Source organism: Orcinus orca, chromosome 2 (genome assembly GCF_937001465.1).
Source record: "Orcinus orca chromosome 2, mOrcOrc1.1, whole genome shotgun sequence".
Taxonomy (NCBI): domain Eukaryota; kingdom Metazoa; phylum Chordata; class Mammalia; order Artiodactyla; family Delphinidae; genus Orcinus; species Orcinus orca.
This window is the reverse complement of record NC_064560.1, coordinates 10,233,497-10,257,084: the sequence shown is the minus strand read 5'-3', so window position 1 is coordinate 10,257,084 and position 23,588 is coordinate 10,233,497. Positions and strand designations below refer to the sequence as shown.

General features: G+C 38.8%; 1 protein-coding gene across 1 annotated transcript in view; it reads left to right on the top strand.

Moving 5' to 3' along the window:
• Positions 1-23,588, top strand: part of MYO3A (myosin IIIA) — a 172,237-nt gene that overhangs the window by 59,516 nt on the left and 89,133 nt on the right. Inside the window, exons 9-13 of the mRNA XM_033407896.2 lie at positions 8,944-9,043; positions 10,600-10,716; positions 12,152-12,256; positions 12,364-12,447; positions 16,613-16,815. Of these exons, the coding sequence (XP_033263787.2) occupies positions 8,944-9,043; positions 10,600-10,716; positions 12,152-12,256; positions 12,364-12,447; positions 16,613-16,815 (609 nt within the window). The remainder of the gene's footprint in view (positions 1-8,943; positions 9,044-10,599; positions 10,717-12,151; positions 12,257-12,363; positions 12,448-16,612; positions 16,816-23,588) is intronic.

The following is a 23,588-nucleotide window of genomic DNA, read 5'->3' as shown; positions in this document are numbered from 1 at the left end:
GTAAGATGGCACAAAGATGAAATCCTGTTGACTTGTTTAAAAACTAGGTACGTATAAAAAAGAATAAAAGGAAATATCAAAATGTCAACAGTGGTTATATTGGGGATGTAGTTACAGGTGACACTTTTTTCTTATACCTTTTGGTATTTTTCAATTTTTTTAAAAAAACAAAGTATACTTTTTGTACTTATAAAAAATTAATGTAGTAAATGTAATTATACACTCTCCATGACCCTTCATGCTATCATTCCTTGAAAAGTCAGACTATGTGAAACTCCTCAGCCATGTTTTTGTTTGTTTGTTTTTCTGTTTTTGTTTTTGGCCGCACCACGTGGCTTGCGGGATCTTCGTTCCCCGACCAGAGATTGAACCCATGCCCCCTGCGGTGGAAGCGTGGAGTCTTAACCACTGGACCGCCAGGGAAGTCCCAGCCATGTTTGTTCTTAACCAGATTGTTTTGCTGTACTGATGTTTGTCTTACAGATACTTACAGTGGCACTAATAACTCTACACATTGAAGGAGCTATGCAGCAAGATTCTACTTACAGAAACTGTCTCTTCCCTGTTCTCTTACTTGTCTCTGAGCTAAGGGTGAGGAGAAGAAAGATGTCAGGAACTCTTGGCAGATGGAGGATCAAATACTCTTGCAAACACCGGTGTCAGTTTCATTTCAACATCTAAAACCAGGTCACTCTAAAATAATAACACACACAGAAAAAAAATAAAATAAATAAAATAATAGCACAGAGGAGTCACATTCACAGCAGAAACAGACAAGATTTCTCAGTGGGAACATTTTTCTTCAGCCGCCAGTTAACTATATGTGAAAGAGGAAGGGCCCTGTGAATGAAAAGAACAATCAAAAGTGTAGCTGAGCTGGGTGACGATGACATCTGTCACTCCAGTCATCGCCAGAGCGGATCTGCTCATCTGGCTGACCCGGCTGGTGTGTGCTCCTTCCCCAGCATCATTTCAAAACTGCACGATTGGCCAAAGGGGTCAAACTGCAGATCAATAAAAACTAGTCTTCCAGGGCACACCAGTGAGAGCCTGTATGCCCATTGGTGTTACCAGTTGTGACTTTGTTAGTGGAATTTAAAGATGGATAAGGAAACTAAAAGAAAACCATTGATGATATTTCTGTTTAACAAAGGATTTCTGAACTACCCCGGTGGCTCCCGAATCACCTTAGAAGACGGAGCTTGATATTTACCAGAGAATATTTAACCAAAGTGAAAGCAAATAAAGCTGTTGGTTTACAGCAGTACAACTGAATAGCAAGGATAAACGTTTAACAGGGAGCAGCAAGAGTTGTTTCTTTTTTCAGTGTGTAGAACTGAAATACAAGTGAAGCTGTACTAACCACCCCTGAGGTATTTGTGACCTTTGACAACACAGAAAGAAAATATTTGTAGTCTGAAACTATGTCTCTCCAGTAGGATGGAGTAAATGAAAAATATAATCTGGTTAGCAAGCTGTACTTTTCACAAGAGGACAAAAATCTTATTGGAAGGATTCTGACTTTGCCTTCTCCAAGTCTCACAGAAATTAAATATTTAATAAAGTAACATTGGAAATTAATTCTGTAAAATGAAGGCAAAAGGAAAACGTAAAAAGTGTAAAAGTATCTTGAAAGATAGGGTAACGATAAAGATTGGACAGTTTCCTTTGACAAATAATTATTTATTCATTCATTTATTCATCCTGCACATATTTATTGAGTACCTACTATGTCCCAGCTACTCTTTTAGGTGCTTAGGCTACATTAATGACCAAAAGAGACATGTATCAGTAAGAAGATGTAAAATGTTTTCACAATTGATGATTCTTTTTATTTTCATTCACAGAATACACCTTAAAAATAGTTTTTCTTCATCATTCATTACAACCTTAATAGCTTTTAAAGTGTTTAACTCATGAAAAAGAGCTTTTATAAACTAATTTATGCACCTGAATTAACTCTGCATGATTTGTGTAATTTCAAAACCCTCGTGGGAATGATCTTTTTTGTTTATAATTTATTGTTAACTCTTCCATCAGAATGTGTGTTCCATGTGAGCAGGGACTTTATCTGTTGTCTTCATAGCTTTATCCCAACTCCTAACAGTGCCTGAAACATATTAGATGCTCCAGAAATTTAAGTATTTGTTGAATGAATGAATGCAGTAGTGGATGTTGAAACGTACAGTTTAAGGCTCTACCTAGTGTGTGTGTGTGTGTGTGTGTGTGTGTGTGTTTAGGGTGGGAGAAGTCTAATGAATCAGAGCAGGAATGGAGATACCATATTAATAACTGGGTTCATTGAGTTTTTGTGAACACATCACAAACTTGTTTACCTCACTTTTCACAATTCTTAGAATTAAAGGGAATTGGACTATTTTATTTAACTGCTTTTCTCACTCTTACACCCTATGATCTTATATGTGGTCAATTGTGTAGTTTTTAAAATATTAAGTATTCTTGATGCAACTAATCATGCCACTTGAGGGAGTATAAATGTGAGTCCTTCACTCATGCTACTTTGTCATGACAGCTGTAACTGCCTTTTTAAAATTTTTTTTGGCCCCATTGTCTCTATTATGTTTAAGACCCAACGAAGTGACAGCAATGCTGACAGTGCTTTCTAGAGCAGTCTATTGTGATGGCTGTGTCCAGCAGTCATTGGTGATACAGAAATACAGATACGGGAGAAATGTAAATAGGCCGTCCCCATGACCAGGGGACTTCTCCAGTTAAACTGACCTCGTGGAGAGCAGCGCCGAACTCTGAAGCAGCGGGAGATGGGAGGGGAATGTGCTGGCACCGACATATGCCAGACACCATGTGCCTTTTCACCACATTCCTCCAGCACCCGACTGAGCACCAGCTCTGTTACCTGTCAAATCAGCCTGAGCACTGCAGTGACACAGGGAGGAGAAACAAAGAAAGGAAGAGTTGTTTGCTGATATGGTGCCCATTTCCTGCTGAGATGCTACCATCAGGGTATACGTAGGACTTAATAATAAATGCAGTGAAGTCCTTCAGAATCAGTGATGCTCATGAATCCTCTGTCAGCAAGACCTGGGCCCACATTTTCTCACTCCCTGCTCAGTTTATTGCTGAGTTCAGTGTCACGTGTTTACAGTTCATGCTTGAGGAGGGTAGAGGGGTCACCTCTGGGACAAAAAAAGAGTGAAGACAACAAAATATGAAATAAATAGAAATTAAATATATAATTCAATATAAATATTAAATATAAAGTAAATGAGGATTAAACCTATGATCATAAAGGCAATAATAATAATAATAATTTATTAACCATAGCAGGCCCTGAATGAATCACTTTACATGTATTATTTAATCTCACAACATCTCACAACATTTATCTGTTGTCTTCATAGCTTTATCCCAACTCCTAACAGTGCCTGAAATATATTAGATGCTCCAGAAATTTAAGTATTTGTTGAATGAATGAATGCAGTAGTGGATGTTGAAACGTATAGTTTAAGGCTCTACCTAGTGTGTGTGTGTGTGTGTGTGTGTGTGTGTGTGTGTGTGTGTGAAATAGCCATTATTATTTCCATTTTATTTCTGAAGAAGCAGAGTAAGTTCCTTGCCCAAGGCCGCATGGCTAGTAAGTGGTAGGGCCACAGCTGGAATAATAGTAGCAATTATATATAAGGCATTTCCATATGCCCATTTTAAATGAGAGTTTGACAAGAAATAATCCATTTTGCTTATCCCCACAAAATCTTTTGTTATTTGATCTGAGCATTCAGATTCTAGAGCCCAGCCTCTTAACTGGGTGTCAATAATTCCGTGATCTAAACAAAAGAAGGGATTTGTATCGCTTCAGAAAGAACTTTGGATCTTCTGTATAACCACCTCAGAATTCAGTTCAATGTAGGATAATTTATCAGTCAGCCCCTGTTCCTCACCGGCTTTATGGCCATTGTTGCTGCCTGCTTGGCCACTCCCCATATACCTTAGCCCCTCTACTCTTTAACTGGAGAGGAATCTAAATAAAGGAGCTATGCTCTAGAATAGGGCCAAAGCATCTTCTCAAGTCCCCTGATGAAGTCTTTATGAATGGTAAAACCTAGTTTTTCAAAGTCATGGAAAAGGACTTTTTTCTCTTCAGAATGAAGCAGACAGCCATACGCTACAATAGTATACCTATCAGTACACAGACTTCGGTTGACAGAGAATTCCAGGGTTGGAAGAAGCAACAGAGATTATATGATTCAGCTTTTTAAATATTGTTAGTCTAGGTAAGATTATTAGCTTCCAGCATTTTTTGGTGATAACATGTCGTTTTTAGGAAATGGTGATAGTGATCAATTTATCTTCCCAGATTAAAAGAGACAAGCCTAAAACGTGTGTGTTCAATACAAGATTGCTGCTATCTTAGTATCTCATGGTATCTCATATTCAGTGTTCTTTGAGTTTCAAGAGTTCTTGATATATTAGACATATTAATTCTTGTCCATCATACATATTGCAAATATTTTTCCCATTTTCTCTTTTACTTGTGTTTTATTATACTCATATTAAAATTGTATTGTCAAATCTCTTCCATTTTTTAATTCTCCTTTCTATCTTTTCATACTTATAAATTCCATCTGTATCCCATTACTACACAGCCGTTCTTTTGCATCTTCTCCTAGAACTTTTATGATGACATTTTAAATCCATGTTTGTTAATCCATCTGGAATTAATTTTTACATAAAGTACATGATTCCCAAAATTTTAACCAGCTGTTCCAGCACAATTTCTTGAAGTTTTTTCTTTCTCTACTAATTTGAAATGCCACATTTATCATCTAATATGTTCTTAGAATAGATGACCCTGAATTGCATTCACTACTTGAAGTTTAACTTTTCTTGGCTTTCTTTACCTAGTGATAATGTTTATTTCTACAATATAGTAAAATGATTTTTTTTCTTTACTAAAACATGCTACTCCACCGTATTGTTTCCACACTCTGCCCTTTGATTAAAATATTGCGTTGGCTTCCCGTAGTGCCTGGAGTCCAGCCTCACCACAGACCACTGTCCCTCCTGCTGTTTCAGCTGCTGGGCTCGTGCCTGAGTCCAGGCTCCTTGTCACCATCCACTCCTTGTCATTCTCCAGGAACAGTCTTTGGATGCCAAATGGACCCATAAAAACAGATGGAAAATTCAGGGCTTCACTTAAATTAAAGACATAATTGGATATCTTTCTCTGTTTTCTTAAAAATCATATGTCATATGAGTTTCTTTGGAAATAAGGGGATACGAAAGATGATTCTTGTTGAGTTCAGCAAATGTGGAAACCAACTATGGGCAAATCCTGTGCCAGAAATTGTGGGAGATATGCATTCATTCAACTAATGTTTATTGAGGACCTACTGTGTTCTCAATCATCTCCTTGTTCCAAGGACACAATGGGAAATTAAAGACACATAGTCTTGTGTATGTTGGAGCTTGTATTGTAGTAAGGGATTCAAATATTAGCTAAATTATCTACACAAATAAGCGCATAATTATACATTTTTGTAAATGCTATAAAAATTATTATGGAAACATCTAAGAATCGCAAGTAGGAGTAAAGCACTGTTCATATTATTAGATACAAGTCCTTAATCAGATATATTATTTGCAGATGTTTTCTGCCAGCCTGTGACTTCACTTTTTATTCTCTTAACAGTGTCTTTTTTTTTTTTACTTTATAAATTATTTATTTATTTATTTATTTATTTATGGCTGTGTTGGGTCTTCATTGCTGGGTGTGGGCTTTCTCTAGTTGCAGTGAGGGGGGCTACTCTTCGTTGTGGTGCATGGCCTTCTCATTGCGGTGGCTTCTCGTTGCAGAGCTGGGGCTCTAGGCACGTGGGCTTCAGTAGTTGTGGCACGTGTGCTCAGTAGTTGTGGCTCACGAACACTAGAGTGCAGGCTCAGTAGTTGTGGTGCACGCACTTAGTTGCTCCATGGCATGTGGAATCTTCCCAGACCACGGCTCAAACCTGTGTTCCCTGCATTGGCAGGCGGATTCTTAACCACTGCGCCAGCAGGGAAGTCCCAACAGTGTCTTTCACAGAACAGAAGTTTTTCTTTTTTAAATATTTTTGGCTGCATTGGGTCTTCGTTGCTGTGCGCAGGCTTTCTCTAGTTGTGCCGAGCAGGGGCTAATCCTCGTTGGCAGTGTGCGGGCTTCTCATTGTGGTGTCTTCTCTTGCTGCGGAGCATGGGCTGTAAGCGCGTGGGCTTCAGTAGTTGTGGCGCGCAGGCTCTAGAGCACAGGCTCAGTAGTTGTGGCGCATGGGCTTAGTTGCTCCACAGCATGTGGGATCTTCCTGGACCAGGGCTCGAACCCGTGTCCCCTGCATTGGCAGGCGGATTCTTAACCACTGCACCACCAGGGAAGCCCAGGAGTTTTTCATTTTAATGAAGTCTACCTTACCACGTTTTTCTTTCATGGATGATGTTTTGGGTATTGTGTCCATACACTCATTTCTACACCCAAGGTTATATAGCTTTTTTCTCCTATATTTTCTTCTAGAAGTTTTATAGTTTTGTATTTTACATTTAGACCTATGACTTATCTATTTATTTACTTTAACATCTTTATTGGAGTATAATTGCTTTACAATGGTGTGTTAGTTTCTGCTGTATAACAAAGTGAATCACCTATACATATACGTATATCCTCATAGCTCTTCCCTCTTGCATCTCCCTCCCTCCCACCCTCCCTATCCCACCCCTCTAGGTGGTCACAGAGCACCGAGCTGATCTCCCTGTGCTACGTGGCTGCTTCCCACTAGCTATCTGTTTTACATTTGGTAGTGTATATATGCTATGACTTAGTTTAACTTAATTTTTGTGAAAATTTTGTAAGTTTAGTGTCTAGATTCTTTTTTTTTTTTCTTCTGCATGTGGATGTCCAACCATTCCAGCACCATCCTGAGGAACTTTACAGTCTAGTAAAGGGAGTAAGACCTGTACACAAGTGATTGACTGAAATGACTTAACTCAGATGTTCGTCCAGAAGGATGTACAGAATTATGCTGAGGGTTTAAAACAGGTGGCATTTGAGGTAGACTGTGAAAAGTTTCATCACACAGATAGGACTGAGGAGGAAATTAAAAGACAAAGGACAAATCTTACTTATTTTTAAAATCTCACTCTGAGTGCAGTGTTGAGAAGGATATCAGAGGCAAAGGTGGCAGCAGGGAGGCTGCTGTGGTGTGAGATGAACTGTAGTGGAGGTGATGGTGTTGAGAAAGGTTTGGTTCTGGATTGGATTTGATGAAAGAGCTGAGGGGATTTGTGCATGGGTTGCAGGAGGAGTATGAGAAAAAGTCAGGAGCCAGGGGTCAGGCTGACAAGCAGACGAATGGATCACCATGGGCTGAGATGAGGGTCGTGGGCAGGAGCAGGTTTGGGACATATTAAGTCAGCCACCTTCACAGCCAAGTGAAGCGTCGAGTGAGCAGCTGGGTGCTTAGGTCTGGAGACGAGCAGAGCTGTCAGTGCACGAGTGGTATTTAAAGCGATGAAATCAGGAAGTACATGTTGATAGACAAGAAAATAGCTCTAAGGACCAAAGCTTGGGAGACTCAAAAATGTGACAGTAGGAAGATGAGGAGGGACCAGAAAAAGATACTGAGATGGAGATGCCAGTGAGGTAAGGAAGAGAATCAAGAGAAGGACATAAGATACCAAGACAAACGTGTTCAAGAAGGGTTTGTCAAGTGCTGCCAGTAGGTTAAGTAAAATGAGGATTTAGAACGGACCGTGGGACTCAGCAATGTGAAGAAGGTCACTGTTGTCCTTAATGGAAGCTGTTTCCGTGGAGTGTGATGACAGCCTGACTGACATGGGTTTTCTTAATGGGTGGAGTGCAATTGAAGAAGTTAAGTATAGATCATTCTTTTGAGGATTTTTGCTATAAAGCAAGGAAATGGAATGGTAGATGGAGGAAACAAACTCAAGGACAGGTGGTTTGTTTGTTTCTTTTGGGGAAGATGTTATAACAGTCGAGAGGGAGAAATGAGTGATACAGGAGAGAAAGAGGACCCAGCAGGAGTGATATCCTTGAGTAAGTGAGAGGACATGGAATCCAGTGCGCAAAATGGGATTGGCCATAGGTAGAGGGGGGACCATTATCAATAGTGACTTAATTCTCTAAGCAATGAGAAACCATTACAGTTTGGTGGGTAAGTGGTATGATTCTTATCATGCTTTGTAATCTGCGTATTCCTTCCCCTTTCACTAATGGGCAGATTCAAATGCATAACAGTCTGCCCAAAAATAAACACTGAAAATGCAGTTATGCTCAGAATAGAGTGGATTTCATGTCCAGAAAAGTTGAAACAAACCCTTGTGTTTACCTCAGCAACTTCTCCAGACCTCATGTCAGATCAAGATCTTTACGCTGTTTTTGAAATTGCTGAAATGTTTCACTTTGAAAGTAAACTTCCTAGTACCTGAAATCAATTTTCTGCATACATTTTACCTTTTAAAAGTCCCCAGTGTGGCTTATTTTGTATTCCTCTTAAATTCTGCTGAATAATAATTTTTCAAATTATCATTCCTTGACTACCAGTGGGCTAACACTACCTCAGACAAAACTGGAAATCTAATGAGTGAAAATCGCTCCAACTCACCACTTTGTAAGAGATTAAGTCACACATCGGAATTTAGAGGAAGCTTTAAAGAATATTATATATAAGGTAGTTCTTGATGGAAATAATGAGCTCTTTTGATCATCCATGAAGTAAGTTTAATGTGTTGCATTTTCCCAGTGAAGAGGAGAAGACAGATCAAATGCATGAGGCTGTTTTCTGGTAAATTGTTATCGTTGAATTTAGCAAATCAGCTTCACAGATGTTTTTCAGTTTCTTAGTATCTAAAGTTGACTTTTACTATGATTAGTAATAAGTTCTCAACTCAGAAAGGGTTTTCTTTTTTATTGCTCCTCAGGCATGAACGTCTTTACACCAAGAAAAGTAACTTCAACAGATCTTTAATTTCCAGCCTCAAGGATGTAAATGATTTAGCAACCCTAGAAGTTTTGGATGAGGTAAGAAACTCAGCTTAATTAAACTTAAACATTCTGTCCATTTAAAAAAATTTATAGAAGTGGTTTGAGGAGGAGGCTCTTTGAATAGCATCTGTAGGTTTCATGCTTTCTTCGTCTCTTAGCTTCCTGATCATCCCTCCTGTCTTCAGTTTTACTGTGTGTAACTCACGTTTGCAGATCTCTCCGGCCTGGTGTCAGCTTTTTCTTCTTTTTTATATTCGAATTACAAAAGTGCTAGTTCCCACAAGCTTGAGTTGCTTAGGTCCAAGACCCCTTCTTCCCCTCAATTCTCCCCAGGAGTCTCAAAGGGGTGATTTGCTTCCTACATCACCATCTCAGTGGCAGGACCTAAAGCCTCGAAGATACCTTGAGAGCCTGTCTGTTACCATGGTCAGTGGACCCCTCGTGGGATCACAGAGCCCACCTTTTCGGGAAATGAATTCTGCTTGAAACTTCTTATCCCAGTGACCTCAGAAATATTTCAGACATCTCTCATGAAGGTACCAGTCCAAGCCAGTAAATTATAGTCTCATCCTCTTTTTCCTCATCACCTTTTATTTCAGATAATCACATCATTAGAGAAATAATAAGGCTCCTTTTCAGTAAAAGGTTGGGATCACTACCCTGCCTGATCCACAGGCTTTCCTTTTTTAATACTTCTGATACATTCCTGAGCATTTTGCTTAAAAATGTAGCAAATCAGGAGGCATATTCTGAACTGAAGTAGTCACTTGGTAAATTTGGGGTTGCATAAACAACTCAAGTACTTCCTCAGAATAATCTTTCTTGAGAACATCAAACATCTTATAATCAAATAGTGTTTGTAAGCCAGAGATTGCCAATACCTTTATGAATCTTTGTGTATCAGATTTTCCAATGGTGTGAAATCCTAAGCTTGTGGATTATAAAGAAGGCTTTACTAATCATATTGCTGGCCTACGTATTAAACACTGGGTTGGTTTGTTTTTATTGTCTGTGTTTTATTTTTTTGTCTCTCTTTTGACCCAGGATCTTTTGTGTCATACACTATAAATGATGATGTCTGGCACTGTTAAAATTGATTCCATATATTCATATGATTTACCAATTGTGGAAGTTACTTTTCTGTACTTTTTACTCTGCCTCAAAGCCAAACATTTAAGCAAGGGAACTAAGACATTCCACGGAGCCATTGAATAACCTTCATTTGGAATAAAATCATGTTCACTATATCTTCTCTTCCCTTTTCTAGTGTTCTTTCTCTTTACTTCAACTGCTGCATTTACTTACTTCCTTGAAAGCATTGTGTATATATAATCCCTGTAGCATATAATATATTCTGTGGAAAACACAGGTAACAATGACATCCCTCTACAGCTCTCAAAAGAAAAGAAAATACCCATCAAGGGGAAGGATAGTTGCTGACCGGAGGTTATACTTCTTACTCTCAATAGATCTATTTCTTTCTGATCCTTCCTCCAGATTCCAAATGTTTTATTTCTTATCATTTACTTTTAAAATGATAATTGACCATCAGTCATTTTTAACAAAAAGAGATTACTTTTATTTCGTTATAGAATACAGTCTCAGAGCAACTTGAGAAGTGTTACTCCAGAGATCAGATTTACTTCTATGTGGGAGACATACTCATTGCTCTTAACCCTTTTCAGAGTCTGGGTCTTTATTCCGCAGAGGTATGTGGTGTGGCTTGTACACATTTTCTTACTTTGTACAAAAACTTATACTCTTCAGGTATTTAAATTAATTTAATTTAATTTTATCTAATCCTTTGAATAAACAGTTAAATAATTATTGTTAAAACGTAGAGATAGGAAAAAACAGAAGATGAATCGATCTGGATGCAGTTTGTGGTCTTTGTGTGAGATGTGTTAATTACTTCTTGTCATTGGTAATTGGTAACTGGTCCACACTACATATCATATCAATAAACAGATGCCTAAAAAGTATAGACTTAATGTCTACCTCTGAACCAAGTATAGGAGAGTCAAAAGTAAAATTACATTGTATATGTAGGTACTGTATACTTAATGGCTGTAAAACTCATCATTATGAGTTCAAAAATTCCTTCTGGTTAAATTTTTAATATCAGACAATATGTTTTATGAATATAAGCACATAATTATCCATTATTCACCCCTAATTTTTTTTTTTTTTTTTTTTTTTTTGCGGTACGCGGGCCTCTCACCGCTGTGGCCTCTCCCGTCGCGGAGCACAGCCTCCGGACGCGTAGGCTCAGCGGCCATGGCTCATGGGCCCAGCTGCTTCGCGGCATATGGGATCTTCCCGGACCGGGGCATGAACCCGTGTCCCCTGCATCGGCAGGCGGACTCCCAACCACTGTGCCACCAGGGAAGCCCCCTAATGTTTAAATATAGAATAGTGTTCTGGAGTTAAGCTAGGCTGTTTTTCATTTTCAATTAGTCCATACTCTTCTAGCTATTTGTGTACTCTAGAATATTATGTTGTATTATAATAGTATATTACTCTAGAATAATACTGTGCTTAATATAATTTTTTGTGTGAAAAGTATGTAATTCTCTCAGTCTCTACCACTTTAAGATTTACAAGAATAATTGCATATTTATGAACCTTGACCAAGTTTTAGAAGACTGGGCTTTAGCACAAATTCTGCTATCAATTAACTATGTGATCTTGGGCAAAGCAAATGAGAAAGTGTATGTTAAATGATATGAAAGGAAAAAAGTAGTGATCGTATGTCATACATTATTATATCCAAGGAATAGTCAACAAAATGATACCTGATTGTCTTATTTATAAAGTATCTGCTTATTTAAGGAAATCATAGTATTTTGAAACTTTAAGTTCTGCTTTGGAAGTGGTATGCACTTCCAAAAGAGTCTTCTTTTAAATACCACTGCCAAAGTGATGTCATATTATGTCATATCATTTTTCCCTGTTGTTTTATGTCAGACTTTTATTTTATGATTTGTGCATGTATGTGTGTATGTAATATGGATGTGATGTTTTGGTGGTATGAAGCTGTATTTTGATTCACCTTTTGCTTTAAAAATTAGCACTCTATCTGTAAATAAGTAGGGTTTAAACAAAAACAAAAGCCCTACAGCACATGTTCTTTTTAACCTTTAGCATTCCAAACTGTATATTGGAGCAAAGAGAACTGCCAATCCTCCTCACATTTTTGCCATGGCTGACTTAGGATACCAGTCTATGGTAACATATAATTCAGATCAGGTAAGGAGAGTCTCACATTTTTAGAAATTCTCCTCTTAGTTTCTCGTGTGTCAGCTGAATTTTGTGAGGATGAAGTCTTCTTACAGTTTCCTTTTCTCACCGTGCAGTGCATTGTTATTTCTGGGGAAAGTGGTGCTGGAAAGACTGAAAGTGCTCATCTCTTAGTTCAGCAGCTGACAGTGCTTGGAAAGGTATAATTTAATTTTTCTCTGTCCTAACAGAAATATTTGCTATACTTCAGAATTTAATTTAACTGATTAGGTTAATATTTACGAATTTCCACATTTAATAATGCACAGAAATTATAACACACTTGTTGTCCTTTGTGAGTTTAAAATGTAACAATATAAAGAGCATATGTTTTGTTTTAAGCAAATTCTAACTTTTCTCACTCTTAGTAGGCAAGGCTTTATAGAGGTGATTTTCTCTCTTTTTTGCCCTAACGTATTCTCTGAATGCTTTCCTTACTTCTTCTTCCTTTGTTACCAGCAAGATAAAGGGGAGCCAATATACAAAAATTAATTATATTTATATATTATATACATACTAACAATGATCAGTTTAAACTTAAATGTATTATTTATATTAGCACCATAAAACATGAACTATTGAAATCTAGATCTTACAAAACACGTAAAAGATTTGTATGCTGAAAAATAGAAAAAGTTGATAAAAGAAATCAAAGAAGACCTGAATAATAGGAGAGATATGACATGTTCATGGATTAAAAGACTCAATATTATTAAGATGTCAATTCCCCACAGATTGATCTGTAGATTCAATGTAGTTTACAGTAAAAATCCCAGCAGGATTTTATTTTTTAGAAATTGACAAACTGAATCAAAAATGTATATGGAAAGGCAAAGGAACTATAATCATCAGTTTGAAAAAGAACAAAATTGGAGGATTAATAAATGCTACCTGATTTCAGACTCACTGTAAAAGCTGTGATAGTCAAGACAGTGTGTTATTAAAGAAAAGATGGTATACAGATCAATGGAATAGAATAAAGAATCTGCACATATATGATTTATTGATTTTCAGCAAAGGTGCAAGGTCAATTAATGATAGTCTTTTAACAAATGGTGCTGGAATATGCGCATACAAAAGGATTGAACCTTACTCTAGACCGCACATGCTATAAAAAATTAACTTCAAATGGATCATAGACCTAAAGATTAAACCAAAAGCTATAAAATTTCTAGAAGAAAATTAAGTCAGTTAACTTTGTTTTTTGTCATTTTGGGTCAGGCAAAGAGCTGTTAGATGCAACATAAAAAGCATAATCCATAAAGGGAAAAGTTTGATTTCACCAAAATTAAGAACATTCTGTTCTCTGAATGATACTGTTAAGAAAATGAAAAGACAAGCTACAGACTCAGAGACACTCTAATAAAAGACTTGTATCCAGAAGATATATTTTTAAAAACTCTTAAAATTCCATAATAAGAAATCAAATAACAATTTAAAAATGAACAAAAAAATTGACTAGCCATTTCAGCAAAGATGATATGTAAATGGCAAAAAAAGCAAATGAAAATGTGATGTTCAACACCAGTAGTCACTAGGGAAATGCAAATTAAAACCACAGTGAGACACCATTACATAGCCATTAAAATGGCTAAATTTTTTTTTTTAAACCTGACAATGCTAAGTGCTGGCAAGAACATAGAGGAACTGAATGAAACTCGTGTATTGCTGATGAGAATGCAAAATGGTACAGCCACTTTGGAAAACAGCTCAGGAGTTTCTTAGAAAGTCTAACCATACTTATCATACAACCCAGCAATCCTACTCCTAGGTATTTGTTCAAATGAAATGAAAACCCATGTTCATACAAAAAAGCTACAGACAGATAATTTATAGGAGCTTTGTTCATCATCTCCAGGGAGTGGAAACAACAGAACTAGGAAATGAATAAACAAACTATGGTACATCCATGCCATGGAATATTATTCAGCAATAAAAAAGAATGAACACTGATACAAGCAATGAAGCTCACTGGAAGAGATTTGGATAAATCTCAAATGCTTTAGGCTAAGTCAGAGAAGCAGATTAAGAAGACTACATGTATGGTTCACTTGCTGTGTCATTCTTGCAGATGTAAAACCGTAGGCACAAAAACAAGTCAGGGATGTTCGGCAGCTGAGAGTGGAGGGAAGGGTTGCAAAGAGTAATGAGACAGTTTGGGGGGTGATGGGATTGTTCTCTATGTGGACTATAGTGGGAGATTTATGGTCGCATATGTTTGTAAAAACTTTCAGAACTATATAAAGGGTGAATCTCTATGTAATTTTACCTTAATTTTTAAAAATGGGATGTTGAGGATAGAGACTTGGTTTGATTTTCCAAGTAGAGTCCTTGAAACAAGATAAATCAAGAATAATGTGTTCTCATAAGGCTAATGGCTAAAAAAGAAAATCATTGTGTACGACTTATCCCTGCGAAAATGTTTATAGTGATTTGCATAGTTAGAAGTAGAGTCATCTTAAAATTTTTGCCGTCACAGTGATTATAGGAATCTTGTGCTACAAAGCACTGTGGGTACAAGGCCAGACCCAACCACTGTATATATAAAAGGGTGCCTCATGGTGTCAAAACAGCTGCTTAATTGAGTCTAATTCATTGTCAGAAGAATTTCATGTTCCTGTTAAAAATCAATTGACTGGTTATATGTTTTCCATCATGGGTGTGGGTATGGAATAGAAATATACTAGTAACCAGGCCTGTGACCCCTCAGAACTGGAAGAGCCAGTAGAGGCCAGGAAGGGGGGCCTACCTCAGGGCTGTCATCTCAATCCCTTCTCCATCCCCTTGCCCATCCACTTCCCTCTCCTTACTTCTGGGATAAGCATCACTCTACAAGCTTTTAAGTTCACTGAAATAAACGTCATTTTGGAGAGAGTTGGGATGGTGTGTGGCACGGCATACTCTCCTGGCGTGGAAGAGTTGAACACCTGAATAAATTTACTCAGGGGCCTTCCGCACGGGCCTTTGCTATTCTTTCTTGATTTGTGAAGTCAATAGAGGCTCTCGTCAATAACGGATTAACTTGTACGAATGTTGTTTTGTGGATGTCAGCACATCTAACGTTTATTTAATATCTTTATCTTGTGCTAGATCTAAAAATGTGCCTTGATATTAATTGGAGATGGTGATATAAAAACAAAAGAATTCTACCCTTATCGGGACTGAGTGTGTCTTTTAGTTATTTCCTTGATAAAGATTTAGCAGATGCAAAAATGGTATGTTTGGTGGATGGAATTTACCTTTGTAATACACAGTCTTCAAAACCTGACGTAGCAGGGCACTGCTACCTAATGCAGGTGGTTGATGTTTTCTCACCTTTTTCATGAGTGCAAGGCCAGCCCCAAACAACATTTAAAAAGAGTCAATGATCCCAATTCTTGCTCCTCTCTTTTCTCTCCCCTTATTGCCTCTTTTATAGGATATCCAAAATCCTTATGTGCCCCCAAAACCGCACTGTGAATGCCCCCTCGGCCCCCCCCAGATTCTAATGTAGCCTATGTTCCAGAAATACCTGCTGCTCCTCCCTTACATAAACATTTCCGTACCTTTAACACAGCTGACTTCAGCAAGGTATTACACTGAAAATAATCCACTTGATCTGTTTCTACTAAGATGTGAATGACTGATACCTCCTTAAACCTCTAAGAGGGGGGGTGCCTTCTAAAAGAGGTTGTTGTTAACCCAAATAAATTTTCTGGTGGAATTTCAGTTTAATAAAGTGGTAAAGAAAAAAAACCCAACATGATGCTTGTTTTGGGTAAGGAAAATGTGAGATGGTGTAGGAGAAAATGGAGGGCCAGCCACGTAGGCCCGCTGGCCTGGACCAGGGATCCACATCTCCCTTCCACACAGCCGAGCTGTTCTTGATTTTCACGATTATTCCCTCTCCTCTACTTCTGAGTTCACACGTTATCTTTACTCCTCTAGTTGCAGGTTTGACAGCTTCCATGGAAGCAAGGGAAGTTGGTCCACAGCTTTGGGGATCTTGTGGATGGGGACCCATATAGGTAGAGGAGGAATAACAAAGTTTGAGATGTACCTCAGTATGCGTAGACTGCTTATAAATTGTGTTTGTAAATCAGGAACTTAACAGAACTATATTTGAATAGAAAAAGTGTAAAGGATCTCTTCGCCCCTCTAAGAAAGGAAGTGAGTGAATGTACCAGCAGGAGGGGAAAAATATACTAGGTTGTAACTTCTGGCAACAAACCAAGAAGATGCACTTGTATGTTTACATCTACATAAAGTGCTTATCAGAGAAGAGACATTCCATTCTATACAAAATTAATTTTTTACATTTTTTTAATATCTTGACATTTTCTCTAGGCTAATAACAAAACCCTGCAAGAGAAGATTTTACAAATGAATAATTTGGTGGAAGCCTTTGGCAATGCCTGCACTATTATAAATGACAATTCCAGCCGATTTGGAAAATACTTAGAAATGAAATTTACCCCTTCTGGGGCTGTCGTGGGAGCACAGATTTCTGAATACCTTCTGGAGAAATCCCGAGTTATCCACCAAGCCATGTAAGTTCATGTCACATATTTCCTATTTTCTGGGAAACGTAAGCAAAGATGATGCTTTTGTTTTAATAATAAAATGTCTTACTCATTTAACAAAATTTCAACAGAATTTTATTGATCATCTACTATGTGTGAGGCATTTACTGTTGGAAGCAGAGATGCCTCAGCACTGTCTTACTCTCTCATATGTTACATCCAGTAAAGGAGTTAATAAAGAGCCTAAAGTTGATGAAAGCAGATAGAAAGCCTAAGCCCATCGTAGAGGTACTAACAGGATAACTTAGAGTAATTTCTCAAGTAGGAGAGAATATACTTCCCTACACAAAACAAGTATGAAATTTAATTAGAAATAACAAGTCATTTTTTTTCTTTTAAGTGCTGGTATATATAAATAGATCTTTGTATTAATTCTATGCTTCCCAATGTTTATACACAAGGGACCAAAAAAACAAACAAAAACAGGATTCAGGAAGGGGCTTTATTGTAGTGTTCTTTTTCCTGCCTGCTCATAAGCCACCAACACCATATTCTGGGAAGTTTAGGTTGAGTGAGTTCTTTTAGGTTGAGTGAGTTCCTTTTAGGTTGAGTGAGTTCTTTTAGGTTGAGTGAGTTCCTTTTAGGTTGAGTGAGTGCCTCAGTTTGTAGCTGAATGACAAAACTTTTCTCCTGTCCTCATGATTCCAAAACATCTTTGTTTGTTGTTCTTATGAAAAAACTAATCACAACATGGAATTTGTACCCTGGTCTTTATATTATTTTTTTAAAAGTTGTGGCAATTTAGAGTCTTCCAGTTTTCTTATGTTGGTTTTATGCCAAACATATCTACATTATTGTAGTTATGTGTTGTATGTTAAATTCTCAGGAACATAAGCTTCCTTTATGTACAAGTACATTAGTATTTAATTATAAGCGCCTTCAAATTTGCTGTCATTCAGTTTATGATAAATTGTGAATATAAGTTGCTTGGAGCTGACCTCTGAGCTCAGCCTTCAGTGTAGAAAATTATCCTTTGGTCTTCAGTTCCAAAAATGTCAGGCATGACTTTTAGGCAAATGTGGCTTTGAATTGTGGCTCCCTGACATGTAGTCCACCTTGGGTAAGATATTTAAACCTTAAAGACCCTTATAGGATCTTGTTTCTGCAACCTACTGTGTGTTAGAATTTCAAATGCTTAACCTCTTTGCACCTCAGTTTTTTGTTTTTAAAAAGGAGTTAGCAGTGGTACCTACCTATTAAGATCATGCCTGTAAAGTATTTAGTGCAATGAAGAGCACATAGAAAGAACCCCATGCAGTTTAAGCCCTTATTAGCAGTAGTAGTGTTGATAGTTGTGTGAAGATTAGAAATAATATCTCGTGCAGTACATGGGACACTGACAATGTCAGTAAATAGAAGCTCCTGTTATCAAGGTGTGCTGGGGCCCAGAACTTAGTGGGCATGTATGTTAGTGCCTTTGCTACCCATACCTGGAGGAACCTCCAGGTCTTATGCAAGTGTGGAGACTTTTTTTTTTACATCTTTATTGGAGTATAATTGCTTTACAATGGTGTGTTAGTTTCTGCTTTATAACAAAGTGAATCAGTTATACATATACATATGTTCCCATATCTCTTCCCTCTTGTGTCTCCCTCCCTCCCACCCTCCCTATCCCACCCCTCTAGGTGGTCACAAAGCACTGAGCTGATCTCCCTGTGCTATGTGGCTGCTTCCCACTAGCTATCTACCTTACGTTTGGTAGTGTATATATGTCCATGCCTCTCTCTCACTTTGTCACAGCTTACTCTTCCCCCTCCCCAAATCCTCAACTCCATTCTCTAGTAGGTCTGTGTCTTTATTCCTGTCTTACCCCTAGGTTCTTCATGACATTTTTTTTTTCTTAGATTCCATATATATGTGTTAGCATACGGTATTTGTTTTTCTCTTTCTGACTTACTTCACTCTGTATGACAGACTCTAGGTCCATCCACCTTATTACAAATAGCTCAATTTCGTTTCTTTTTATGGCTGAGTAATATTCCATTGTATATATGTGCCACATCTTCTTTATCCATTCATCCGATGATGGACACTTAGGTTGTTTCCATCTCCGGGCTATTGTAAATAGAGCTGCAATGAACATTTTGGTACATGACTCTTTTTGAATTATGGTTTTCTCAAGGTATATGCCCAGTAGTGGGATTTCTGGGTCATATGGTAGTTCTACTTGTAGTTTTTTAAGGAACCTCCATACTGTTCTCCATAGTGGCTGTACCAATTCACATTCCCACCAGCAGTGCAAGAGTGTTCCCTTTTCTCCACACCCTCTCCAGCATTTATTGTTTCTAGATTTTTTGATGATGGCCATTCTGACTGGTGTGAGGTGATATCTCATTGTAGTTTTGATTTGCATTTTTCTAATGATTAATGATGTTGAGCATTCTTTCATGTGTTTGTTGGCAGTCTGTACATCTTCTTTGGAGAAATGTCTGTTTAGGTCTTCTGCCCATTTTTGGATTGGGTTGTTTGTTTTTTTGTTATTGAGCTGCATGAGCTGCTTGTAAATTTTGGAGGTTAATCCTTTGTCAGTTGCTTCATTTGCAAATATTTTCTCCCATTCTAAGGGCTGTCTTTTGGTCTTGTTTATGGTTTCCTTTGCTGTGCAAAAGCTTTGAAGTTTCATTAGGTCCCATTTGTTTATTTTTGTTTTTATTTCCATTTCTGTAGGAGGTGGGTCAAAAAGGATCTTGCTGTGATTTATGTCATACAGTGTTCTGCGTATGTTTTCCTCTAAGAGTTTGATAGTTTCTGGCCTTACATTTAGGTCTTTAATCCATTTTGAGCTTATTTTTGTGTATGGTGTTAGGGAGTGATCTAATCTCATACTTTTACATGTACCTGTCCAGTTTTCCCAGCACCACTTATTGAAGAGGCTGTCCCTTCTCCACTGTACATTCCTGCCTCCTTTATCAAAGATAAGGTGACCATATGTGTGTGGGTTTATCTCTGGGCTTTCTATCCTGTTCCATAGATCTGTATTTCTGTTTTTGTGCCAGTACTATACTGTCTTGATTACTGTAGCTTTGTAGTATAGTCTGAAGCAGGGAGCCTGATTCCTCCAGCTCCATTTTTGGCTATTCGGGGTCTTTTGTGTTTCCATACAAATTGTGAAATTTTTTGTTCTAGTTCTGTGAAAAATGCCAGTGGTAGTTTGATAGGGATTGCATTGAATCTGTAGATTGCTTTGGGTAGTAGTGTCATTTTCACAATGTTGATTCTTCCAAGTGTGGAGACTTAACTGGTTCTCAGAACAATCTGTCCTGCTCTCATAACTGTGTAAGACTCTGTCCTTCAGGTCTTTGGGGAATGTCCACCTAAGACGCTGAATTATTGGGATTTAGATGGGGCCACAGTGTTGCACAGTGTCAAGGGCACCATCGCAGCGGGTTGCCTGGAGTTGTGTGCTGCAGTGCCATCCATGTAGAGTATGATGTGAGCAGTACCCTCAGCAGCTACACAGTGAGGCTCTGGATTTGTAACCATACAAATAATCTCATTCATGCTTATTGAACTATTGCACCATATAGTCCAGGAAATAGCACAATTAGGATCGTATTTTAGGCATACTATTAAGAAAGGAAGCTTATTTTCAGCTGGCCTAAAGGATTATAGTTTTACAACATTGTTTATTGGGGAAAAGTATTCCAATTTACTATCAGGTTGAAATATATCTCAGTAATAATTCAAGTACATCTGCCTTATAATTCTTCCATTTTTCCAGGTTTTTTTACATCTGTTTTTTTACTTTACTTAATTTGAATTGCATTGTTAAATTCTAGAGAAGCTTTTTTAATGATCTTTAAAAATGAAAATATCAGTGATGTAATAGAAGAATTCTTAGTAGGCCCTTTTTAAAATGATAAATATAAATGTACCCTATCATTCAGGAACTGGAAGGAAAGAACCAGTTCAGAGGGTTTAACTGAGAGGACTGTTTACAGAGGTAGAGGGTATTGAAGAACCGAGAATAAACGGTGAGATGCCCACAGATGAACAGCGTCGAGAAATCATTCCTACACCTGGGTCTGAAGGGCAGCAGGAGGGACCACACTGCAGAGCCTGGTGAGAAGTAGGGCTGTGGAGGACTGCTGCCTGTCGGGAGCTGCTGCCTAAAGGAATATGGTCGTCCCTTTGTGTCTGCGAGGGATTGGTTCCAGAGCCCTCTGCCGTATCCGCGGATGCCGAGTGAGCCCTCTGTGTCCGTAGGTTCCACATCCACAGATCCGGTTGGTTGAATCCGTGGATGCAGAACCCGTGGTTGTGGAGGGACAACTGCACAGCTACTGGGAGAAAGAGAGCAAGTGAGGGGAGGAAAACCTCGACCTCTTCTCCCTCCTTCCAGCCTCCTGCCTGTGCTCCCTGTTGGCTGAACCCAGCTGGAAGCCAGAGAGCAAGCGCGCCCGGGAACCCCAGTCTGTAGAGGTTAGATTTGGGGCTCACAGAACAAGGCAAAGAAGAATGAAGAATGGATCTGAGCTGGCAGAGAAGAATCAGAGTAGACAATTTTTTAAAAGGACTTACCCTTTCTTTGAATGGAATAAATTCTTTTCTTCTCTTCTTTTGCCTCTACTCATGTCATCCTACCCCCATCTCTGACCACATTTAGTTTTATACTGATGGTATTTCTCATGTTGCTGCTGTCGTATAAGTTGTGACTTAAAGCCTTTCCTAAATGTAGATGATTTTAAAGAGGAAATTTTAAAAAGAGGCTACTCACTTCCAAGAAGAAAATGAGCATACAGAAGTCAATGCTAGAAAATGCTCATAAATATAAATGATTTGCTGTTTCACTGCAGTTTTCTCCAGTTACTGCAATTTAGTTCAGCAGGCATTGCTTGCGTGTCTCTCACATGCCCAGCACTTTCCCAGACGCTGCAGGAGACATCAACCAAATGGCAGATGTGTGCTCTCTGCTGTGGAGAAAGAGAAAATATTATTTATGGATCAATAACTCTGTGTCAGGCACTGTGCTGGGCATTTTACCTCCATAATCGCTCTTAATTCCTTCAGCAACATGACAGGGGTTATTGCCTATTTTCTACAGGAGGAAACAGACCAAGAAAATTATAAGAAGTTGCCTAATGTCAAAAAGCTAATAAGTGACTGAATTGGGGTTTGAAGCCATGTCTCTCTGACTCCAGAGCCCACCATTCATTCATTCATCCACCCACATGGCTAATATTTACTGAGTACCTACTAAGTGCCAGGAGCTGTTCTAGGCCCAGGAGCTATAGAGCCGTAAGACAGGATTCCCGTGTACAGCAGCGCATGGTCTCCCAGGAGCCACACATGCTTTGATCCAGAGCTTGCTGATCACCATCACCAGCTGGTTTCTGATCTCGCAGGAAAGTAGGCAGTGAGTTCATCTGCGGAGAGTGAGCAGGCAGACAGCAAGGGTCGGGCGGATCGAGGAGACTGGATATCCTGGAGGAGGGAGTCCTGGAGGAAGGAGGTGTAACAACCAGGACACGCTAGAAGCACTGTTTCGTGAGCACTTCATGGGGCCCTGTGAATGCAAGGCTGCGCTGCTGGCTTTCCACGCCTCATTGCAGGTCCCTTTGTCGAATATTCCAAGGTTTCACACGGGGGGTGAGTCGCGCCCTGGTGAGGACTTTGTCGTAGATTTGAGGTGTTAGAGGCCTTGGCTGCACAGTGATCCCCAGGGTCCAGGGCACGTGAGACAGCCTGGAGGGCCTTCCTGCAAATGGCCGAGTGGGACCCCGAGGAAGCATTAGAGGCTCCGCTATAGGGGTGGGCCGGAGCCAGAGAATACAGCGACACTTGAACAGTGGGGGGTTGAGGGGCGCCGACCCCCCTTGCCATCAAAAATCTGCTTATTATGCAAAAATCTGCTTTTGACTTTCCTCAAACTTAACTCCTAATAGCCTACTGTTAACCAGAAGCCTTACTGATAACCCAGTTAACACATATTTTGTATATTATATGTATTATATACTATATTCTTATAGTGAGTTGAGGTAGAGAAAAGAAAATGTTATTGGGCTTCCCTGGTGGCGCAGTGGTTGAGAGTCTGCCTGCCGATGCAGGGGACGTGGGTTCGTGCCCCGGTCCGGGAAGATCCCACATGCCGCGGAGCGGCTGGGCCCGTGAGCCATGGCCGCTGAGCCTGCGTGTCCGGAGCCTGTGCTCCACAACGGGAGAGGCCACAACAGTGAGAGGCCCGCGTACCGCAAAAAAAAAAAAAAAAAAAAAAGAAAATGTTATTAAGAAAATTATAAGGAAGAGAAAATACAGTGAAAGTACTGTACTGTCTCTACTGATGCCATAAGTTTATGTCATCTGTTTACAAGATGAATCATCTGTCAGTACCTACATCAGTATTGTCTTAGATGATACAAAACACTGTAGGTGTTATACTAACACTAAACATCAAAAAGGAAAAGATAATGTGAAGAAGAAATTCATATTTACTTACAGGGACAAGGATTCGTGCATTGATAAGGAAGAAGCAGCAGTGTGGTTGCCTTATGTCACCTGGTGTCATTGATACAATTGCTTCACCGCAGCCCAACCGATACACTAATGAGTGAATCTTATAAAATTTTAGGGCATATTACAGCCATATTCATCATAGAGTAACGGGAACATTGGTACATTTTTTAGAAAACTACTTTGTGTTGATAGGCTGATACGCAGCTTCTCCAATTACGAGAGAGAGGCATGCTGTACAGTAATGTAATTCTTTGAAAGCAGAGTGATAAAAGAGTAAGAATAGTAGC